General features: G+C 57.7%; 8 protein-coding genes across 8 annotated transcripts; 4 read left to right on the top strand and 4 right to left on the bottom strand.

Moving 5' to 3' along the window:
* Positions 1-12: 12 nt before the first annotated feature.
* Positions 13-2,549, bottom strand: MKK02DRAFT_25516 (amidohydrolase family-domain-containing protein; the record flags this gene model as incomplete). The annotated part of the gene is made up of 11 exons (XM_053087053.1): positions 13-185; positions 257-438; positions 504-550; positions 614-637; positions 686-723; positions 774-933; positions 1,193-1,322; positions 1,373-1,533; positions 1,589-1,978; positions 2,047-2,171; positions 2,219-2,549. The coding sequence occupies 11 exons, from the start codon at positions 2,547-2,549 to the stop codon at positions 13-15; spliced, it is 1,761 nt and encodes a 586-aa protein (XP_052945420.1).
* Positions 2,550-3,207: 658 nt separating this feature from the next.
* MKK02DRAFT_36780 (uncharacterized protein) lies at positions 3,208-5,569 on the top strand (the record flags this gene model as incomplete). Its single annotated transcript, XM_053089495.1, has 9 exons — positions 3,208-3,265; positions 3,370-3,685; positions 4,051-4,091; positions 4,150-4,310; positions 4,385-4,639; positions 4,687-4,942; positions 4,991-5,059; positions 5,104-5,262; positions 5,403-5,569. 9 exons carry the CDS (start codon positions 3,208-3,210, stop codon positions 5,567-5,569), a joined length of 1,482 nt encoding a protein of 493 aa, XP_052945419.1.
* Positions 5,570-5,876: 307 nt separating this feature from the next.
* On the bottom strand, positions 5,877-7,006 carry MKK02DRAFT_36779 (putative 40S ribosomal protein S2; the record flags this gene model as incomplete). Its single annotated transcript, XM_053089494.1, has 4 exons — positions 5,877-6,058; positions 6,104-6,369; positions 6,418-6,639; positions 6,897-7,006. 4 exons carry the CDS (start codon positions 7,004-7,006, stop codon positions 5,877-5,879), a joined length of 780 nt encoding a protein of 259 aa, XP_052945418.1.
* A 2,621-nt stretch (positions 7,007-9,627) lies between these two features.
* MKK02DRAFT_25294 (Ran1-like protein kinase) lies at positions 9,628-11,042 on the top strand (the record flags this gene model as incomplete). The annotated part of the gene is made up of 3 exons (XM_053087017.1): positions 9,628-9,978; positions 10,053-10,706; positions 10,764-11,042. The coding sequence occupies 3 exons, from the start codon at positions 9,628-9,630 to the stop codon at positions 11,040-11,042; spliced, it is 1,284 nt and encodes a 427-aa protein (XP_052945417.1).
* A 990-nt stretch (positions 11,043-12,032) lies between these two features.
* Positions 12,033-14,351, top strand: MKK02DRAFT_44338 (uncharacterized protein; the record flags this gene model as incomplete). The annotated part of the gene is made up of 1 exon (XM_053092888.1): positions 12,033-14,351. The coding sequence occupies one exon, from the start codon at positions 12,033-12,035 to the stop codon at positions 14,349-14,351; it is 2,319 nt and encodes a 772-aa protein (XP_052945416.1).
* Positions 14,352-14,850: 499 nt separating this feature from the next.
* MKK02DRAFT_33015 (uncharacterized protein) lies at positions 14,851-15,639 on the top strand (the record flags this gene model as incomplete). The annotated part of the gene is made up of 4 exons (XM_053088630.1): positions 14,851-14,906; positions 14,963-15,022; positions 15,109-15,174; positions 15,228-15,639. The coding sequence occupies 4 exons, from the start codon at positions 14,851-14,853 to the stop codon at positions 15,637-15,639; spliced, it is 594 nt and encodes a 197-aa protein (XP_052945415.1).
* A 1,534-nt stretch (positions 15,640-17,173) lies between these two features.
* On the bottom strand, positions 17,174-19,480 carry MKK02DRAFT_44335 (uncharacterized protein; the record flags this gene model as incomplete). Its single annotated transcript, XM_053092887.1, has 4 exons — positions 17,174-17,497; positions 17,554-17,760; positions 17,814-18,491; positions 18,539-19,480. The coding sequence occupies 4 exons, from the start codon at positions 19,478-19,480 to the stop codon at positions 17,174-17,176; spliced, it is 2,151 nt and encodes a 716-aa protein (XP_052945414.1).
* A 664-nt stretch (positions 19,481-20,144) lies between these two features.
* MKK02DRAFT_44334 (RGS domain-containing protein) lies at positions 20,145-21,626 on the bottom strand (the record flags this gene model as incomplete). Its single annotated transcript, XM_053092886.1, has 5 exons — positions 20,145-20,381; positions 20,435-20,711; positions 20,765-21,288; positions 21,337-21,426; positions 21,480-21,626. The coding sequence occupies 5 exons, from the start codon at positions 21,624-21,626 to the stop codon at positions 20,145-20,147; spliced, it is 1,275 nt and encodes a 424-aa protein (XP_052945413.1).
* Positions 21,627-21,811: the final 185 nt, after the last annotated feature.

Below are 21,811 nucleotides of genomic sequence, written 5' to 3'. Positions count from 1 at the left end.
AGATATGCATGTCTACACTTCTAGAGCACCATAGACGATCTGGCCGTCCATGATGGTCGCTACTACCTGGATCTCCAGCATCTCGTTCTGTGGCACCTCTATGAGATCGTCGTCCCAGATCACCGCGTCGAACCGTTTGCCAGGGGTGAGCGAGCCCGTCATATTGGAGAGGCCCGCATATGCCGCTGAATGAATCAGCTGTCTTCTCTTCCGATTAAGAGCGGGGGCAAAGAAGAGATGATGCTCTGTGACTTACCATCCACCGTGAAGCCCCTCAGCGCCTGTGCGCGGCTCAACTTCTCTTCCGGGATCCATCCGTCGGGACCGTGTGGCGATGTACCCTTCTCAGACAGCCGGGTCGTAGCTGCGTAGAACCCCTTGAGGGGGTCGAGCGATTCGACGGGGAAGTCTGATCCGAGGGCGATCCTGCCACCGGCTCTGCTCATGTCAGCGATGTCGGTGCAAAACGGGAGCGGACACTAGGGCAAAGGTGGTACACGTACTTCAGATACGACTGCCAAGCGTAGGCTCCCTTCAGTCGTTCTTTGCCCTGAAACAAATCAGCTTGCCGACTCTCAATCTCCTACTACCGGTTCCGAGGTGTAAGACTCACGAGGCGGTCCTCGGCATACCACATCTACCGTGTCAGCTATGAAAGCCATCAAGGAGGAACTTGACGACTCACGTCACTTGTAGCATGTGTTGGCTGGTAGCTAGCGATGACTGGATACGTTAGCTTGTGCCCCCTCAAGTCTTCAATTCTACTAGCTCACCTCCAAGTCTGACCGCTCGTTCCAAGTCAGACGGAGTCATGATCTGCGCATGTTCTAGCCTGAAACGCCTCGTCGAGTCGACAGCGGGATTGGAGCGTATAACGGCCTCGATTGCGTCAAGAATGACATGGTTACTTCGGTCGCCGATCGTGTGGACGTTCTGTAACAGGTCAGCTTCACTTGCATGCCTCGGAAACAATGGGGACTCACCACTTGCCATCCCTGCAGATCAGCTCAATTCTCATATAGCTCCATCTTAGATGAACAGGTGTACGTACCTCATCGAACCACCTCCTGATGATTCCCTCCCACTTCTCCTCAGGAACCAGCATGAACCCCTTCCATCCCGGCTGATCGCTATAGTCCTCCAATAGCGCCGCACCTCTGGAGCCGAGCGCACCGTCTCCAAAGAGCTTGACCGAGTGAACGTTTAGTCTGCCATCTCCTGCATTGGAGACCCGAGAGAAATCATCACCGCAGTAGTCGGTCGGGGTGAGGCAGAAGACCATCAAGTTGAAGCGGAGGGGGAGGTCGCCTGAGTCGGCCACCCTGACTTCGTCAGCTATTCCCTAAGAGCGTGGTAGCACAGCAGAACAGACTTGACGTAGAAGTCTACATCGGCTTTGCCTGTTCGCGCGTTGTGCACCCCAGTCAAGCCCCGCCTGAGAGCTTCGTCCGACATGCGCTTCAGGAAGAGATGGCGTTGAGCATCGGTCCATACTGGCTTGATCTCGTTGATGAGGTCCATCGCATTGTCGACCTATGATATTAGCTTATTAGACTATATGTCGAGGGTTGTGGGGCTAGAGGCTTACAAAGACACCCGTCGGCCTGCCCTTCTCGTCCCGCACGATCAAACCCCCTTCGACGGTCTCGGGCAGCCCGCCCGGCCTGCTCTCTAGCTCATCAAGCACCGCCCGGCTGACCCAAGCAGCATGTACGTCCACTCGAGCCAGGCAGATCTTCTTCCCGCGTAACGACGGGCTGGTCTCGAGGTCATCCGCCGTGGGGAAGGATTTCGAGGGGAAGAGATTCTGGTCCCATCCCATTCCCTCAATCCAGCTTCCAGCGGGCAGATCCTCACCTTCGTTCGCGAGGAAGAATTCCACCTTGTTGACGATTTCTTCGGTTGACCGGGCGCCGAGCAAGGGGAGCTGGGCGTAGAAGCCATATTCGAGGACATGCCCATGGGCGTCTATCAGGCCCTGATTGGGCTCAGCGCTTGAATAGCTCGACGGCGAAGGCGAGCTCAGAAGGTGGCGACAGATCTCACTGGTGTCATGGTGTGTCCCTCCTGAAGGTAGAGGATTTGCAGTCCCCCAGCTTTCCTCATTTCGGCAGGAGACTGGTCAACACCGCCGATCCCAGCTTTATCACCCCATCTCCTCCGTATCCTGTCTATCTCAGCATCAGCCTTTGCCCCTCCTGCAGGAGATACCACTCACTAAGCGATCCAGTATCTACTACCTCCTTACCACTGACTACCACGCACTCCACCGCTCCTAGCCCGGACTCCTCTGGTACAGTATAGATCCCCAGCCTATCTTTCGTACATATCCCATACGTGCTCGGCAGCGGCTGATGTGCCGGTTTCAGACCATATATGGTGGGTGAGACCTTCTTGCCGGTCCGCTGGGCGTAGAAGACGACGAAGCCGAGGATGAGGATAGTGAGCGAGAGGTGGATGGCTCGAGTGGGGCGTTGAGGCGGAGGTGGGGCGCGCTGGTACTTGGCCGGAGTGCCTGCGAGGGGCGTCTTTTCAGAGGCGGAAGACATGACTGCTGATCTTTGGCGTAGGGCGGAAGGAGCGTCCGCAGTGTCAGCCATGACTCGCGACCAAAGTGAGTGAAGGGGATGAACAGCGAGGGCATTGTGACTTTGAGTGGTTCGTCGGTTCCTTACCCCGCATTGCATCAGGTCTGGGGTGGAATTACGGCAAGAGAAGGAATGGTGACTGATATGAAGCTGAACAGTGCTCGGACCGGAGACTTCATTACAAGGCCCCGAACAGCCTATGTAGCTATGGGGCGGACAGAGAACGGATAGATGTGGGATGATGGTATGACTGGTGAAGAATATACCCCCTCCGTCCAGATTTATCCGGTCCACAACTCGTAGGAGCCGTGAGCAGCGATTGATATCTTGCCTTGCGCCTTCTGCTTGCAATTGGGCTAGGCGGCGAGTTCATTCAATCTGTCCGACGCAGCGGCGAGTCAACCACGATCATGGAAGGATAGATTGCTGGACTGCTGTATTTGCAAGCCCAGAAGTGATCGTCGACAGACCGCCACATTCGCCCTTTGCGTGCCACTTTCCCACGATGCCGCCATTTCCGAGCGGTGGCTTCCTTTCAAGCGCCATTCATTCACTTTATTAACTCCCTTGTCTACTTCCTCTTATCCTATCATACATCTACATCTAAGATATATCCACCATGGCAGGCGACAAAGACACTCTCAACGACGACCTCTACGGCGGTGACCTGTACGGCGGTAAGTCGAAAACTATCCCCTTCGGGGGCAGGAAAGCCGGCGAAGAAGCTTCTCCGTTTAACGCTCTACCTTCTCTCGCTGAAACATTCCCGCTGATATCCCAGATCTCGACCTCGAAGAGCTAGACGCATCACAGCTGGACGAAGAACTCGAAGATGTACCGGACCTCCAGCCGCTCTCCGACCCGGGACCCATGACCGCCGCCGAGCTCGCAGCGAGTTCCTTCGGTCAGCCGCCGGTCAAGCAGGAACAGCAGCAACAGCAGTTCCAGCAGCAATCCCAGCAGCAGCAGCAAGGCGGGCAGTTCGGTTTCGGCAACTCCGCTCAAGCGGGCTCTTCGGGCCAGGGGCAGGGACAGGGCTTTGGCCAGGGCGGCGAGTACAATGACCGGGTGCGATCGAGCGATGCGCCTGACGAGGGGTTAGTTATTCATTCTTACTCATCAAGGGGTCTCTATTCGCTTGTGCTCCTGGTAGTATGTCGGAAGAGGAGGCACCCACGGGTAGACGAGGTAGTCAGGCAGAGTAGAGGTCTAAAAGATAGCTACGTACCCCGTACCCAGTCCTATATCTCTTATACTCCCCCTCCTCTATACCTTGTCGACAGTCTTTCTGGTAGGATCCGAGAAGAGCTATATACTGATCAAGATGTACCTTTTGTCCCAACTCCACATTCCTTGCTTGCTCTTGATTACCTCCCTCGACACCTACCTCCCTAACGGTAAAAACCCCCCATGTTCCTTTGCATGCTGATCACCACCTCGACACGCGATGTCCAACAAACAGGAAGATGTTCATTGGCGGTCTGAACTGGGAGACGACCGAGGGTGAGTCTGTTGGGAGGTCACGGGACGGCGCATATCGTGTATCGGGCTGATTAAGCAGAGGCATTGAATGAGTACATGGGGCAGTATGGTCCCGTCGAGGCGTGCACAATCATGCGTGACCCCAACGGCCGCTCGCGAGGGTTCGCGTTCTTGACCTACAAGCAAGCGGACAGCGTGACCAAGGTGCTCGCTGAGGTACACCACCTTGACGGCAAGCAGGTCAGTCGGGCTCTTCTGAAGACACAGCTCGCGCTCTCGTGTCCCGCCATACTCGATCCCGTACTGACTCTCAGATCGACCCCAAACGAGCCATTCCCCGGGCGGAGCACGAACGGACCGCCAAAGTATTCGTCGGTGGTCTCGCCGCGACAGTCACCTCTGAGTCCCTTCGGGTCTTCCTTACGCAATTCGGACCCGTCATGGACGCTACGGTCATGTTTGACCGGGAGACGGGACGGTCCAAGGGGTTCGCATTCGCGACATTCGGGAACGAAGAGAGTGTGGGTGTGGCAATGGCCGCTAGCGGTGTGGAACTAGAAGGGAAGGCCGTGAGTACTCTCTGATATGCAGGGGTCTGGCCAAGCTGATAATTCAGATTGAAATAAAGAAGGCTCAGCCCCGTGGCTCCGGAAACCTCCCCAACAAGTTCTCCAATCAGGGAGCAGGGAACATGGCCATGTCGATGGGTGGTGCCCGCGGTGGTGGCGGGATGGGCATGATCGGTGGCGGAATGGGCGGGATGGGTATGGGCGCCGGGATGGGGGGTATGGGAATGGGAGGGATGGGAGGGGGATTCGACCCGTCGGCGATGATGATGATGTACCAGAACATGATGAAGAGTTCAGGAATGGGTGAGTGCTTCTGCTGTAAAGACTGGGGGACTGGAGCTGATCTGATAGGTGGGATGGGCATGGGCGGTGGTGTCGACCCTACCGCGATGGCTATGATGTACCAGAACATGATGAAGAGTGAGTATAGCTTTTCCGATCGTTAGGGCGTAGCTGATGACCAGACATGACGGGAATGAACGCGCCAGCGATCAACCCAAACATGGCCCGAGGCGGAATGGGCGCGGCTGGCGGTATGGGCATGATGGGTATGGGCGGCATGATGGGAGGAATGGGCGGCATGGGTGGGATGGGCAACATGGCCGCTGGAATGGGCATGGGCGGTGAGCAACGCATCTCGCTTAGTGGAGATAGGAAGGAGCTGATGGTTTCAGGCTACGGAGGACAAGGTATGGGCATGAACAGGGTAAGTATTATACATAATCCTCACGAAGCGATGCTGATGCCTTGCAGCCACCGCAAGCTGGTCGATCAGTTCCTACAGCTCCTCGCGGTCCGGCGGCGATGCGTGGTCCAGGTGCCGAGGGCGGAACGACACCGACGAGCGGGGCTGCCGGTGCTGGGCCAGCGGGCGGGACTGGCGCACAGAGATACTCGACTCAAGGGGCGGCAAGGGCGAGGCCTTATTAGTGGTGGGAGAGACGCCTATGATTATCATTTGATAGTTTGCATGTATGATCGTGTTACCTGAAGATTTTGTGCAGGTCCAGGATCACTCTTTTGCATGAGCACTTGCGAAGTACGTACCACTTCAGAAAGTCTAGAGTCAGTATGCAACGATGAGCCAGGGCTATTCAAGCTCGCCTGGGTCAAATAAGTAATCAGAACTTTCAGTCGTCGAGCTGTCCAACGCTCTTGGCCGCCAACAAGATCCGGAAAGCATGACATGTCATCACACTCCCATCGCAAATCCCTACAAACCCCTCGCTCCAACCGTCTAGTACGCAGCAGCCTTGGCCGCAGCGATCCGGAGGTGGGACGCGTGCTCGTCGTACGGGGTCTGCCCTGGGGGGATGATGCGCCAAAGGTCGGGGGACTGGAACTGGTAGGTCTTGGCGAGAGCGGCAACGGTGGCCTTCAAGAAGTTTCCCTGGGTAGCAGTTGAACCCTTGGATTGGGCTGTGACGTCAGCTTTTGCCTACTTCTAGCAGAGGCCAAACGTACTGTAGCAGTCCTGGATACCGGCCATCTGGAGGAGACGCTTGGAAGCGGGGGCGGCAACGATACCGGTACCACGGGGTGCGGGGATCAGACGGCACATGACCGAACCGTTCTTGCCGGACACCTTGCAGGGCACGGTGTGGGGCTCAGCGATGTGGGAACCCCAGTAACCGCGACGGACGGGGACGATGGAGAGCTTGGCGGTGATGATGGCACCACGGATGGCGGTAGCGACTTCCTTGGCGCACTTGACACCGAGACCGACGTGTCTGAAAGGTCAGCGGAGATTCCTCTTGTATTCCACAGACTAGACTAACCCGTCAAAGTCACCGACGGCAACGAAGGCCTTGAAACGGGTACGCTGACCGGCAGAGGTCTGCTTCTGGACGGGAGCGATCTGCATGACCTCGTCCTTGAGGGTGGGGAGGAAGGTGTCGATGATCTGGAACTCCTTGACGGGGAGCGAGAAGAGGTAGATCTCCTCCATCGACTTGATCTTGCCGTCCTTTACGAGCCGGCCGAGCTTGGTGACGGGGACCCTGGCGAATCAGCATGGGTCTGAATGCGGGTCAAGCCAGCGCAGTGGTCCACATCTTCGTCCCTCTTCACAATCTCGCCTTATCCTCCGCTCCCAGCGCAAGTCATGCCCCATTCCCCATCTCCTTGCTCCTGCTTCACATCCATCGTCCAATCCTTTTGCCTGTCCAACTCCGTCCGGCCGCCCCGAGATTCCCCATTCCGATCCTCCCTTCCTTCATCTCCACCCAATCATGCTCAGCCCTTCGCAGCAACTCACCACTCCTCATCCTCCTTCTTTCCACCCCTCCGGGGTCCACGCCTGCCTCGGGGCGCTCCACGTCCCCGACCGAAACCACCACGCGCGCCAGATCCTGCAGCTTCTGCCATTTTCGGGTTGTTGGGTAGGTGTTGCTTTTGTCGAGCGAGCGTCGAAAAGAGCAGCAGTGAGCGAGAGTATAGCAGTTGGTGCGACTTTGGCTGGACAGGCAGTCGGGCAGGAGGATGCCGTAAGGAGGGATGGCGGCGTTACCGGCATTTTCAATGGTGCAGGAAGAGACGATTTTGAGACGTGGCGCGCCAACATCGGCGATAAGTGACAGGTTTGATTCCGCTCTTCTTCTTCTGCAAGCTGCATGAAGCTTCTCTCACCGTCTTCATTTTGTGGTAGTATTCCAATTAGACGATAAATATCCATCTGCTGCCGCTACTTGCGATGGGATACGCGCCGCAGACTGAGCCGATACGAACGGCTCCAAACACTCAATATTCTTGATCACGGCTCAAGGTCGCGATGAGACTCCAGTCTCCATCAGTCGTGGTGCAACAGACCATACGAGCCGATTCCTATCGTCTGATACGACTGACTAATACTTATGGGTGATTGGCTACGTGCTACATACTCAATGCAAGACATAGCTGTACGCAACCGCAGTTCCCAGCTTCCGACTGGGAATTATTCGGTTGAATCATGCGGTGCGGGTCGACCACGTACCGCGCAGCTATTTTGTCCCTGCGCCGTATTGGGAGTGGACTGTACACTGAGCCGGCACTTACAGCCGACTGCGCGCGCTCATCCCACGCTTTCCATTACCCAGCTCATTGCCCTCACCGAAGATGACTATCGTGACAAGCTCCGACGATCGCTTTCCCCATGCGTGCATGCATGTAGCATTTTACGGTCCGACTGGCGTTACAGAGCGTGGCGCCTCAGTTTACTAATGCTCCTAGCTGGTCACGGGACAGCTGATGGCGGACGTGGAAGAAATGTATGGAGGCGGATCAAAATCGCGCTAATACCGCGAATACGCGCTAACCACTGGGCGGAACGCGGCTCGCGTGCCATAGTTGCACTGTTATAGTCTTTATTCGAGCCCAAACGCAAACGCGGCTAGATTCCTTTGGCTCTCCTATCAAGAGAGGCTCAAGTCGCGTGCAAGTTCTCCCACGTGTTCTCACTTGCAAGGCCGCCTTGCTCCGCCTTGCCATGCAGCTGTTAGCAAAGCATGCGATATGCATCTCGGATCTCTTGCTTGAGAGCCAAGGCTAGTATACTCGCTGAGATAATTCGAGGCCCCTGCTGACGTACCGCTCCAGAACAGCGTCCAGAACTCGTCAGCGAAACCCTAATGAGACGCAGCTCGCTCGCCACCGATGATGCATCCTGCTGACCGCGGACAATTCCCCTCGTGACAGTCGCAGCGCAGCGACTGACGCGGCTCGCAAACCTCCTTCGTCGAGGCACGAGCCTCTGCGGGTCCGCACAGCTTCCGCGTAACTTCTCGATGAGCGTCACGTCGGTTTCGATCGAGACCCAAATTCTCCCAATTGCCTTCTGCATTTCACGTTTCATGTCGCCCTGAAACGGTTACGCAACCACCATGGTGGAGGTGTGGGGTACTTTGTTTGGATGCTTGTTTGGGCAATTGCGCCGCAATCGATCGACGTCGGCCGAAAATCTGGCTGACCCACAGGAACGGGACTTACGAGATCATTCACTGACTGACTCTCGACTGCCACTTGCAGCGAATCACAATCACGGGATCCGAATGCGAGGCACGGGGGGGCTGAGATCCAGAACTTTCCCTTCCCGCCACCTAAATGTGCGACTTTCCCCTTTGGATCTGCAGCCACGGGCACGCGGGCGAGGATGACGAGATAAAACCTCCGGCATGACCGCCACCAAAGCACGCAGCCGCAACAAGCTTAGATGTGACAGCAAGGTATATTCGCTAACCGCAAGCGGTTACGACGCCTGTGCTTTGGGCGGGGTCTGCAAGGGTCTGTCAATACTTGCGGAAGCGCGAGTCGGCGCGGCAGCGCTCGGCGTCGGCGGCAAGCGATTTACCCTTTGACTTGGTCATCTCCTGAGATCCTTTTCGCGCTCTGACAGTCTCGGCAAGGTTTGGCAAGCGCAGTGCCTCAGTACTCCACCACCGCCTCCATCTCGCAGTGCGGACAGAGTATAATTCCCGTCCACCTCGTCGACAGCTGCTTGCGGGCTAGCACATACTTTCAACTGAAACGGGCGGTCAGGTATCTCCCCATCCTACTTCTCTTGTTCTCCCCAATCCCACTATTCTCCCTTGACGACCGCCTCCCCCAATCCTCCGCCACTCCGTTAGCTCATCCCCACATCCTGTCTCACCTCATTCCCTCAGCCCTGCCGTACCCGTATACCTCCTGCCCGCTTCCATAACGCCCATTCCAACGACAACCCTCTTGTATACCCCCGAGCTAGACATTTTTTTAAACAACATCTCGACGACTAATATCTGCACGACATCTACATCACGACCACCATCTTGCACCCGTCAGCATCCGACTCAGGCCCGGTCATCCTAAAACACGTCGATCCTCTACTCGCCGGAACCACATTGCCACCCACATTTCACCCACTCCACGTCTCACTTCCCTAGCGCCCCATCGTTTCATCCCAGGACATCCCATTCCCGCCTGGCCTATAATATCTTCTCGCCCAGGCGTCGATCATCAGCACGCCCCCTCGTACCATGGAAGCCTCTTCATCCCACCCCGCCGGCGGATCACCCAGATACATTGACGAAGGCTACCTGGAGCTTACCGAAGTCATCGGCACTGGCGCGTACGGATGTGTCTGGTTAGCCGTGGACGGGCGGTACCCCCACCTGCCATGGCGGGCTGTCAAGGCGTTGAGGCGGCATGGGCTGGACGCGAGGCAAAGGCAGTTTCAGCGTCGAGAGATCACGCTGCATCACCTCGCCTCAAATCACAGCAGTATCATCACGATGGATAGGATAGTGGAGGAAGGGGATCACATCTACGTCGTGATGGACTATGGGGAGGATGGAGATTTGTTCGCCATGATATGTGATCGTCAACGCGTAAGTTCCTTATCCAAAGGCATCCTTTCCCCCACTCCCCCACGTCTCCGTCTGTGCGCGGTGCTGATCTTCAGTATGTCGGCGATGATGAACTCATCCGCTCGGTATTCCTCCAATTACTCGACGGTATCGCACACATCCACTCCCTCGGTATCGCTCACCGGGATATCAAACCCGAGAACATCGTCTGCTCGGACGACGGGCTCCGTGTACGGATATGCGACTTTGGCCTTGCCACCTCGGAATCCCAATCCTCGGAATTCGGCTGCGGCTCCACCTTCTACATCGCTCCAGAATGCCTCGGGGAATCCTACCCCGCTCGCACATCCTACCCTACCAAAGCCGGCGACGTCTGGTCACTCGGTATCATCCTCGTCAACCTCGTCTGCGGTCGTAATCCCTGGCGGATCGCATCTCCCTCCGACGACTCCTTCAGTGCCTTTTGCAAGGACACCACCTTCCTCCGCCGCATCCTCCCTATATCCAGCGAGTGCCTCGAGGTCCTCGAGGGCATCTTTGCCACGGACCCCGCCGAGCGCGTCAGTCTCAACGTGCTCCGCAAGCAGATCCTCCGCATCAAGAGCTTCAGCATGACGGAGGCCGAGGTGCGCCAGGCCCACGCTGCTGCGCATGCCCAGCAGGCCAAGGCCAAGCAGGCGGGTCTCACCGTCGAGGCGGTTGAGGAGGAGGAGGAGGAGGAGGAGGAGGAGGAGGAGGAAGAGTTTGAGGTGGAGATTGCGTCAAGCTGGACAGAAGATGAGGACATGCTCCCCTTCGATCTGGAGGATGCGGATCTCGAGGAGAAGCTGCCTTCACTACGCGCCGACTCTGGATCGCCCTCCCCCGCCGCCCTCCAATCTCGCTCGTCCTCGGCAATGAGCGCCTCCCTTCCCCCTACCCCACTCCTCGCTGCCAATCCTGGCCTCCCCACACAGCTCGAGCCTCACTCCAAGGCTTGGGCGGACCTCTTCCACCAACCACCCTCTGCCCTCCGCATACAAGACCCCGCGTACCTCTCCCCCGAACCCATAGCCGCTGGCGGTCCTAATCCCTTCTTCCGGTGACATTGGCGCCTGTACTATCACGACCCATCTTTGATTTCGATCACTTAGTTTTCGCATTGATCAGCACCATATATAGGAATACATGTAGACCCGCACATAAGATCTCATAGGTAATATCTTGTACTTGTATTATGCTATAACGCTTTTTGTCACGACCATGGATATGGCACAGTCCCAGCTAAAAACACTTTGATCTCATCATCGATCCACCAGGAAGCCGGCTTTTGACATTACAAGTGGGCGTTCTCTGTTCCAACCGAGGAGGCGCTCTTCTCTTGCTTGCGCTTACCTACCCGATCCAATCACCATGTCATGCCTGCGCCAGCTGACGCTGACGTCGGGTCGTCAGCAGCTACACTTGGCCGGGACTCGCCTTGTCAGATTGTGTAGCAAAGTTTGGCGCGTGCCTGGGCCAAACTCAAAACGTTTGAACCTTGTCTGGATTTGGGACAGCTGCTGCAGCGCGTCATCTCATCTCAGCTCAGCTACAACTGTCTATAATCCCCTTTGCTGTAACAGCCTCTTGTGCATGTCTCGTATCTAATGGTTACGGTGTAAGACATCGATCATTCGGTGCATACCCCTTGACGCAAACCCGACTGTTCGGCTCGGCCTCGTCATTTGGCCCCCTTGCCCACCTCATCTCCGCACCCCAATGTCTCGGATCCACTATTCGTGACCCAGCCCCGCCGGGTATCGGTCTCCATATAATCAATGTGTATGTCGATATTCCCTCGTATACAAGGAAAGAGACCGTACTGATTCAGTACTAGCAGAGGAACGTCACTTCCACTATTCTCCGTTTCCGACAAGCCTAACGCCCTAATCTAGTTCTGATCACCCCACTCCCGGTGAGTCTTCTGTCTTCTTCGAGCTTGTTTGAGGCGGAAAGGAGACTTGCTGACCGGTCTCAAGACGCAGAGCCTACCCCACCTGTGCATCTAGGCCCTACTCCGAGTCCTTATAATCACCCATAATCGCCTGCCCAAGATGCCGCTGTTCAAGTCTAGCTCGGCTGCCAGCTCCGCACAAGCTGTACCACCAGCTCGTCCTCCATCCCCCCTCTCATCGGCCAATTTCTTATCCAGGTCTTCGCGTCCGTCTACAGCTGCGGCCGGTGCGCGCCGCGTCTCCGGCTCTCGCGGTACACCTTCCATCTCTTCCGGATCCTCCATCACCGGTATCGCTCCCTCTGCGCCCGTGCAGCAACCCAGCGCTCCTCCATCTACCTCCTCATCCTCCCGCTCGCTCTCGTCCCGTCTTCTCCGGCGGCGTCCCTCCGAAAAGACTTCTCTCTCGCGCACACCCCGCCTTCCATCCCTCAGCGCCGCGGCTGACGAGAGCGATGGGCCCAGCGAGCCCTTGACGGGCAGTACAATGGGCGGAGACGTGTTTGCCACCCAGCAGGATGATGATGATTGGGCGGGAGGACCTATCATGCCACCTTCTCAACGCCGCGGGAGCCACGCGGAGATCATGGCCCGGTTGAGCTCGGGATCGGATGGCGAGGGAGGATCGTCCCGCCGGGGCAGTGCAGATGAGAATCCCTACATTCGGAGACCGACGTATGGGCTGCTTGGTCCCGGCTATCGTCCAAAGGAGCCATCGCAGCCACACTCGGGAGTCACGGCACTACTACCGCCACCTCGGCCGGGTGCAAAGCGATCAAACAGCGCGGAGAAGGCTCTGGAGGTGGAGGTGGAGCCGAGGGATATCTGGGGACGAAGGGTATCGGAACCCGTTCAGCCTGCGTGGGATATGGAGTTTCCAAAGGGTCATCCATTTGCCAAGAGCTGTACTCCTCGGGCGGTATCGGTGGGCGTAAAGACGTTGGATGAGCGGGAGAAGGCGTTGAAGCAGAGCATGGATGGTGGGAAGAATAGGTTTGGCGACGCCCCACCATTGCCGTCGTATCCCAGCTTAGACGGCGTCCCTATCTCCACCGCACCCAAGCGCGCACTGCCGAAATCCCCGCGTCAAATCGCCAAATCCCGAGCGCCCGACCTGGCCGTGACTCCACCACCCCGCTCCTCGTCGCGCCTCACCAATGCCTCTACTCGGCTAGACGGGTCGACTACCTCTCTCGCGTCTTCCCTCTCTTACACTACCTCTTCCCCCACGATCGATCATGAGGTCAGACGGCAGCCGTCCTTCGTTGCCACGGGCAGACAGTGGTCATCCCAAAAGGTACCGACCGCTCGGGTCCGCTCCAACTCCTTCTCTAGCTCAGGCGCTACTTCACCTCACCACGATATCCCCATCCCTTCCTACATCCCCGACATGTCTGCTCCGCCTATCGCCCCCCTCCGGTACTCGCTAGTATCCCGCTCACCCCGCCCAGCAGCGTCGGCACCTCACCTCCAACGCTCGGCGGTGCTTTCGCCCAGTCGGCCACCTCGGTCAGTGAGGCGTACTACGGATAGCTCGGTGGGGTCTACGGATGACGCGAGTGTTGAGTCAGACGAGGAGGGATCAGTGGGCGTAGTCGCCGATCGCGGGATTTATGACGTCTCTGTGCAAAGTGTGCCAGGGATGGGTCCCGATGGGGAGATCAAGTGGGAAGTCACTATTCGGCCGGGAAGTAATGCTGGGCGCGCCATGCCGGTACCCCTCATTCCGGGCGTCACTGCCACTACAACTACCCCCGCAGGAACGACGTCGGTCAACCTCTCTCTGGCGACCAGCCAGACCACGGGACTACTCAGCTTCACCGTGGCCCCGTCTCCCCCGGACGTCCACGCAACGCCCACTCGCCGTCGGCCTGCAACAAACGCCCACACTGCGCCCACGTCGGACCATGTGCAGACCCACAAGGAGGAAAGCACGGAGCCATTCGCGCCCCACGCGCGAGGCAATACCTTTGGCTTGGCTGGTGGGCGCAAGCTAGCTACGGGACTATACATCAATGAGGCTGAGGGCTCGCCCCGACCTCCTTCGGCGGACGTGACCAACAATCTCGACCGGCGGAATACGGTTACTCCCCCTCCGCGCATGTCTACTCCCCCACCGATGCCGTCGGTCCCATACGCCAACACTACCCCTGTCTCCTCCAGCAAGCGCAGCTCGCGTTCGACCAGTCAAGGGGAGCAACGGTGGGCTCTCTCACCTGCCCTATCTACACCTATCGCTGGGAGCGGAACGCGGACACCGCCGCAGATGGGCAGGACGCCCCGGGAGCTCACGTACGTCTCGAGCCCGTCGCCTAGGGGTACACCACGCCGGACGCGGATAGTCAGTGCGAGCTCGCTCAATGGAGGTCTGTTTGCGCATGGGACGGTGGATGGCATGAGTGAGGAGGCGGAGGGGTAGAGAGAGCGGTCAGTCGAAGGGGCACAGGTCTGGTCAGGGAGAGAAGGGGCCGGGAAGGAGATCTCGAGGCTTTCCATCAGCATTCGTCGGTCGGACAATCAGCTAATTTACACCGCTGTAGCTCTCTTGTTGTAGCTCCCAGCTCGCCTCGTTGGTCTGCGTTGAATGTCAGCGGAATAGTAAGGCCGCCGCCGCAAGGTAGCTGCGCACACCGGTCCATCGGCTTTCATTCACTAGTGCATCAATTGAACAGGTGGAGCTTTCCGGCGGGAGGTGATGGATGCCGGCATGAGGGGACCAGGCACTTGCCGCTTGTAGTAAGTATACGGCATGGAGGAGTGCGTTATCCTCCACTATCTATGGGGTTGGTCAATTGCCTCGGACTCATATAACCGGGAGGCATCAACGACTTCTCTTCCCATCCCCCTCTCTCTTTACATTTACTTACTTATTCCTGCGATCTACCGCCTCCTCCTTTCTCGCTACTCTTACCTCCAAGATGAAGTTCTTCTCCCTCGCTCTTGCCGCTGCGCTCGCCGGGGCCGCCTACGCTCAGTAAGTTTGCGCCGGACGTAATGGGTTAGTTGATGGCTAGCGCTGATCGTACCTAGGACGGCTTGTATCCTTACCTGCTCGACCAATGCCGCCGCTGCCGCCGGTTGCTCCAGTATGTGAGTCTCGTTTCCTTTTCCTGGTTGCGATACCACGGAAGATTCCTGAAAGCGCGTTGTGTGTGCTTGTTGACTGATGCCCGCAGCACCGACACCGGCTGTGTCTGCACAAGTGCTACCTTCCAGAACCTCGCTGGCGCTTGCCTGATTGCGTGAGTAGCCATCTCCTCCTTCGCTCGAGCGAGACCGTCGTCTGACCTGACAGCAACTGTACCGCGGCCGAGCAGCAGTCTGCCGTCCAGCTTCAAGCCGCCCTCTGCCAGGGCGTTGTCGCGTCTGGCTCAGTCAGCGTCAGGCTCTCTTCCGCTACGGGCAGCACCGCGCTCCCCTCCGGCTCGTCCCTCTCCAGCGCCCTCGCGTCGGCCTCTTCCGCCGTATCGACCTCCCGCGCGTCTAGCGCCTCCATGTCGGGCTCCTCCATGTCCATGTCGGGCTCCTCCGTGTCGCGTGCCGCTAGCTCCTCGGGTAACCTTGCTTCTTCCGCTTCGTCCGCCCTCGCCTCGGCGTCGTCCCGCGCGGCCGGCGAGAAGGGTGCCGAGCTCAAGATGGGCGCCATGGTCATGGGCGGTCTCGTCGGCGCCGTCGGCATGGCCGTCGGCGGACTTGCCGTCTTCTAAGTAGGCTCGACTTCGAGCGGACGTTAGGCAGAGTTTCATCTGAGGGGAGGAAGTAATGGGGACGCGGGGAGTATTATCTACGTTCATTGTTGAGTTGTCTATAAGGTTTAATCTGTCCATGAAGCGGCTTGATTATTCCTCACTGGCTTTCTTTGACACCGCTTGCTGAACCACTGATGGTGAGAAAGCTAGTCGTTCAAAGCTAGCTGACCTCTTATACACAGACTCCTTATGGCTACAGATTCTCTACAAATCGCAACCATGCCTCTGACCCTATCGTACTCGCGCGAAACGACCAGCGTTCAGGCGTCCATGTCTTCCACGATTACCCATACTGGTCCACCTCCGCATCCCGCTGGCTTCGGCTTCCCAAAGGCATACACCTCCGCCAATCTCCCACTTCGTTTCTCCATTAGGATAGCCTGAAGCTGCTCTGAGACCTTCCCAGCATCGACCGTAGCCTCCAACATCGCCGCGTTCGGGAAGATGAGCGACTCCTCGTCGTCAACTGCAGGAGTCAAGCGGATGCGGCATGATGAAGGGGCAGATCCGTGTGTTGTGAGGAGGTACAACAGAATCGCTAGGGCCGACAGCGGACTGAACATCAGCTTCCACGTCACCAAGCTGGCAGCTGATAGCGAGACATGTACGTACGCCAGGTTCTCGGGCCAACTCAAGGTAGACGCGACGTATTCTAGGCCTACGCCCGCCATGGTCAGGAGAAGGATGTAGATCCCTTCATAGAGAGATATGGAGGTCGTGTCGTCCTGCAGGGCGTGTGCGTCGTGCCAGGGCTCTGGCTTCCCATTCGCAGAAGGGAAGAGAAGGTCTAAACGGATTAGTACGCTATCATGGGAACAGCCTGAGTAGACTGCTCGGACTGACTGTACGGGGTGCAAGATTGCTTGCAGCGCGTGTGGATCGGCGCAGGTAGCGGGTCGTGCGCAGCGTAATAGTCGTCAGTAAGGCCGAACATCGCAGGAAGGTATGGGACAGCAGGCCAGCTACTGATACGAGTGTGCGGGACGTGACGGGCAGGTGGGAGACCGCGGGTTTCCCTGCACAGCAGAGGTCGAGTGATTGTGCGGAAAGGGCTCGTCAACGCGGACGGAGGGTGTCGACCAGCGACTGCCGAAAAACAGGGCGAGAATTGAGATGAAGCCAAACATGGGGAGCCAGCGGTCAGTGTTACAAGGGAGGCAGTCTTCCATATTTGCACAGGCAACGGACATGCTGTGTGAAAGGGGGCCCATAGCGATTGGATTAGAGGAAAGGGTTGTCCGTTGCCCCACCTCGTTACCCCTCGTTTCTTGGATGCCTTGGGGTCTATGAGGCGCTTTTTGAGGGCTGCAACAATGACTCGCCCTCCCCGGGTTAGGCCGGTTTGGGGACTGTTTCATATCCGTCATCCTGTGTGTTTCAGATTGTCCTTCGGATTCTTTGCTAGAGCTGTCAGGAACAACAGCCGACGGTGCATATAGAAGGAGAAGGGTGTGCATACCAGATGATATTACTGTTCGCCTTGATTCACCTACTATATCCCCTGTCCCATCCTGCTCATCTTCTTATCGTGCCCCCTCGTTCTCGCGGCATTACTATGCCCTCTGTTCCCTTTGGACTCCCCCCTTCCTCTCCCACCACCACCGCGACTACTTCCTCCTGCGCTATCTCCACCGACACTGGAGTTGTCCCCTCCACCGCGACTCCCTCCGCCCCCGCCCCCGCCATTCCGGCCACCTCGACCACCCCGGCTGCCTCCCCCACCAGTACTGCCAGCGACGGATCGCCCATCCATGACGTAGTCTAGGTTCTGGGAAGGGACGAACATGTGTCGGCCAAGAATAGCTTCTTTGTGGATCTGCAGTATCACCTCCTGTCCAGACTGAGAAGACATGGCAAGTGAAGAAGACTCACATTGCGATCCAGCATGATCCTCCACCCTTCCAACTGATTATCGTCCATCCCCGTCGCCTTCTTGAGCTTTGCACGTGCAGAGCTCCGCCTCGTTTCGCCGTCTTTATCAAACACGCGCACATCCGCCAGGTACGCGAGTTCCAGCTTGGTCTGGATCGTCACGTCGTATCCGGTGTTCTGAGGTTTGTTCTGGTTCTTCTTCGACGTCTGACTTTGTGAGCTTCGACTCTGACACCATGTGACAAGAGCAGTCAGCTCACCTCGACGACATTCTCCCCGACTTCCTCTTCCCCACTCTCGTCCCCTTCCTTCAATATCAGCCCACTCTTCCCCCCATCCTCTTCTTCACCGTGATCATCATCATCCTCCATGCTCTCGTTGATCGGAATCAGACCCCCAGCCTCATCATACCGCTCCGGCCGATACTTCTGCCCCGTGGCATTCGCGAGCGCCCGAGCCTGCTCCTCCGCCTCGATCCGCTGCCGATCCACAAGCCGCATGATGCTAGCGCGCATCTCGTCCGAGACTTCCTTGCCGAGCCCAGGCGCTAATGCGAGGGGGGTAGGCACGTCCGTGCCGTCTCGGAGTGTAAGGCGGGAGAAGTCCAGAGGTGCGTCATCGTGGATATTGGACCGGACGTAGGGTTGGGGCTTGGCGGGTGCGGCTGGGGGCGCAGAGGAAGCGTGAGGTGGAGGAGCAGGGACAGATGCCGATGTAGAGATGGAGCCTTGTTGATCGGAGACGGACTGAATGGCATGTCGCAGTTGAACGAGATCGGATGGTAGGTCGGACCCGCCAGAAAGGATGACCTCGAGCAGGGGCGAGGCCTGTTCTTCCGGAGTAGAGGTGGACGAGGTGGCGTATGAAGGGTGATTGAGAGCGAGGAGGAGCTGAGCGGGCGGTAGCGATGGGAAGAGCTGCAGAATAGCTTGGACGCGCTACTGTATCAGCTTGCCGTTCCCTAATACAAGCCATGTCGACTCACGGGATCACCACGAGCCTCATCGTCCATGTTCTCCTCCAGCATCTGTGTCAACTCCGGCACGATCTCACTCTGCTTCGCCTGACCCTTCTCCTTGGCATCGATAGCAGCAAGATATATCCCCAAATCCTCCCCCATCGAGTTGTTCCTGAGGAACCCCTCCCCGCCCTCCTTCAGCTTCACCGGGACCCCCGCCAGCCGCTTCAGCCCCTCCCGAACAGTCTCGCCCTGTACAGCTCCGACCAGCTCCGCACAGAAGAGCAATATGCTCTCTTTCGCACGGACCGCCTCCCTACTCAGCGGCGCCTCGCTCCCATCCGCCGATGGGGCCTGCTCGAGGCTAGTATACGCCCCTCTGAGGGTTGGAAGGATATAGTCCGCCTCACTCAGCAGAATAGCTAGGAGCTCCTCGTGCGCCCGAACCATGACCAGAAGGAGAGCAGATACGGTACTGATATCGGCGACGGAGGGCTTGTGCTGTATGCGCGAGACCAGTGCAGGGACGAGTTCGGACTGGATGAGAAGGACGAGCTCGGAATCCGCCTCGTCCTCGCTCCCGCCGCTTTCTCCCGGGGATTGCGCATCGGTCCTCGCGGTAGCGGCGACAAGGGATTTGTCAAAGGCGTGATCCCAGATATTGAAGATGGCGTTCCGATGTGCCGGGTACGCTGACGTGAGGTCTAGGAGGAGAGGGAGGGGGAGGGCCGGTGCCGATGTCTCGGAGCCGGATAGGTGAAGGGCGAGTTGGAGGGGAAGGACGGTAGTTTGGGATAGGTGGCCATGGTGTTGTCGGTCGGACGCGAGGAGTCGGGTAGTGGATGACAGAAGGTCAATGATGGTTGTGTGGTCAGATAAAGGGGTGGAGGAGAGGCGGCGAAGGACGATAGGGAGGACTCGGGCCTGGAGAACAGCTGGAGGCAGCGACTTGGGCAGCGGGGCCACCATGCTGGCTGTGTCGCTTGAGGGACTGATACAGTCTATGGTCAGGCGGAGTACTGCAGAAGTGCGAAAGGTGATGGTCGCGGGTGCATGGTCTAAAGGTTGAAGGTATTTTAGTGAGATCGAGTTCGCCGATTTCCCCGGATCCGACCTATAAGTGCAGTCAACTCCCTCTTAACTCAGGCTCGACCCAAGCCCACTCCCTTCCTCCCTTCCGGTCGTGCTTGCCACACCGAGAATGTGCGGGGCTTGGGACGCGCCTGCTCTTAACTCATAGCCTGGTAACTCATCCTACGCCTTGACTCATACCCCATCCCGGGACCCGATACCCTGCCTGCCACCCGTTCCCCACCCTCTTGACTCATACTTCCTACTCATGCGCCCCCTCGCTCCGCGGCTATTTGGGTTTGAGTTAAGAGGGAGTTATCTGTGGCCATGAAAGCTTAGGGGGAGGTTCTTCCACCGCTCACAGTGCGGCTTGGGACGCGCCTAATGAGAGCTGTTGAGAGACTGCTTTATTCCTGTTGTGACCTTGGAGGCCGCAGGAAGAGCACTTGATAGGCACAGCACTAGCATTATATACAAGATCGTTATCAGATACTCTACAGTCCACACCCCTGCGCCCTCACTCCAAATAGATCCTCCCTAGGCCGGCAAGCCCCTGCCCACGCTATAATCGATGACCCGGCACGAACACAAATATACACGTCAATGCCGCCGTCAACGCCAGACACACCGCCTCGATCCATACCGCCCGCAGAGTGAGCAGCCGGCGGACGTAGCCTTCGCGTACGCGCATGGAGCGGAAGGCGCCGGTCTCGGAATGCTGGAACACCGCAAGGAGGGGGGAGAGGGAGTAGTATGCCGCGAGGAGGAGGTTGGTGGATACCAGAAACGGGAGTAGGACCTGGGTAGCATCAGCCAAATGTCAGACCGAGATCCGGGGAGACGGAGACGTACCCAGACTCGGACAGCTCTAGGCTGACGATCGAGGAATATCAGACTGAAGCCCAGTACGAACCCACCCCAGAGGATGAAGAGACCGAGGACGAGGCGCCAGAAGCTGCCTGCCGGGGAGAGATTGGCGAAAGCCTTGGCGCGGAGGAAGCGGGGGAACGCGTCCGCTTCGAGCGCGCGGAAGATGTAGTGTTTTTGTTGATGAAAGAGGTCGGGGATGAGTGGGGAGGGGTTGGAGGAGGATGGGGATTGGGGAAAGTCGGGCATGCGGAGGGATGGGCTAGAGGGTCAGCTCGAGCTACTTCTGCGACTGAAGGAAAAAGCGGAACTTACGGGAGGTAAATCTCCTTCTCTGCCCCGGGAAGCAAATACCTCAGATATATCCTCTCCGCAGACTCGACCAGCGCGTCCTTCTGTACTGCCCTATCCCTCTGAATGACCGTCGGTGCGCGACTCTGACGCGGGTTTCGCCCCCACGTCCTGATGCTCATCCGGCTCCCCGCGCCCGTTCCCCTCTGCGCATCATGATCCGTTCCCGCCGTGGGCGCATCGCTCGGCCTGATTCGCGAGGGCCGACCAAACTCGCCAGCGTTGGTGATAGGCGACCGGGGGCCGTGCGACTCGGTATCCCGCCGTTCGCGGCCGTGCGTCATGGACATGGTTGGTGAAGTGGTTCCCGCTTGTCCGGTAGAGGAAGATGGGGCACCCGAAGAGCGCGGGGGAGGAGACGCGCCAATGTCAATAATGGGCTTGTCGCTGAAGTTGAGAAGAGGGGTGAAGTGGGAACCGTGGGTCCGGGCATAGGCGGCGTATTCGGGCCAGTCTTCGTCAATGGTGCGGTCTGAGCGTTTCAAGTCCTGCCGAGCATGAGCTGCGGTCCTTTGTAAGCAGGAGTATCAGCTCACCTTGAAGTACGCCTTGCACATGTTCTCGTGCTGCTGCACGTCGAGCCAGAAATCCAGCGCATCCTCCGCCGACTCCCTTTGCAGAAAAATCTGTCGCATCAGCTCGTGCGTACTTCGAGGTATGAATGATGCAGGTGGCTCACGTAGAAGCAGAAGAGATCAAGTGGTGGTCTTGTACGCCTATCAAGCACCTCTTGGAGCGTAGGCAAGCGGTTCAGCTTGAGATAACGCGTCGTTGATTGACGGCGGTCCTGCTTGGACGTCGAAGGTTCGGCGTGTTTTTCGTCCATTTTGACAAAAGTCGCGCGGCGGTCAGCGCTGTGGACCGTCGCAGTACAGTGGTATAGCCTTCTGTACGATAGCGAGATATAGCTAAGCTATTTGTATGCGTATTGGATGAGTGAAGGTACACGTCGGAGATATAGTTGGGATGTTTGGACCCTCCTTTCAAAGTCAACGCGCGCACAGGATATTA

The sequence above is a fragment of the Dioszegia hungarica genome, assembly GCF_025882075.1.
Source record: "Dioszegia hungarica strain PDD-24b-2 chromosome Unknown MKK02contig_8, whole genome shotgun sequence".
NCBI classification, from domain to species: domain Eukaryota; kingdom Fungi; phylum Basidiomycota; class Tremellomycetes; order Tremellales; family Bulleribasidiaceae; genus Dioszegia; species Dioszegia hungarica.
The sequence above is the reverse complement of the archived record's forward strand: the minus strand, read 5'-3'. Positions and strand labels throughout refer to the sequence as shown.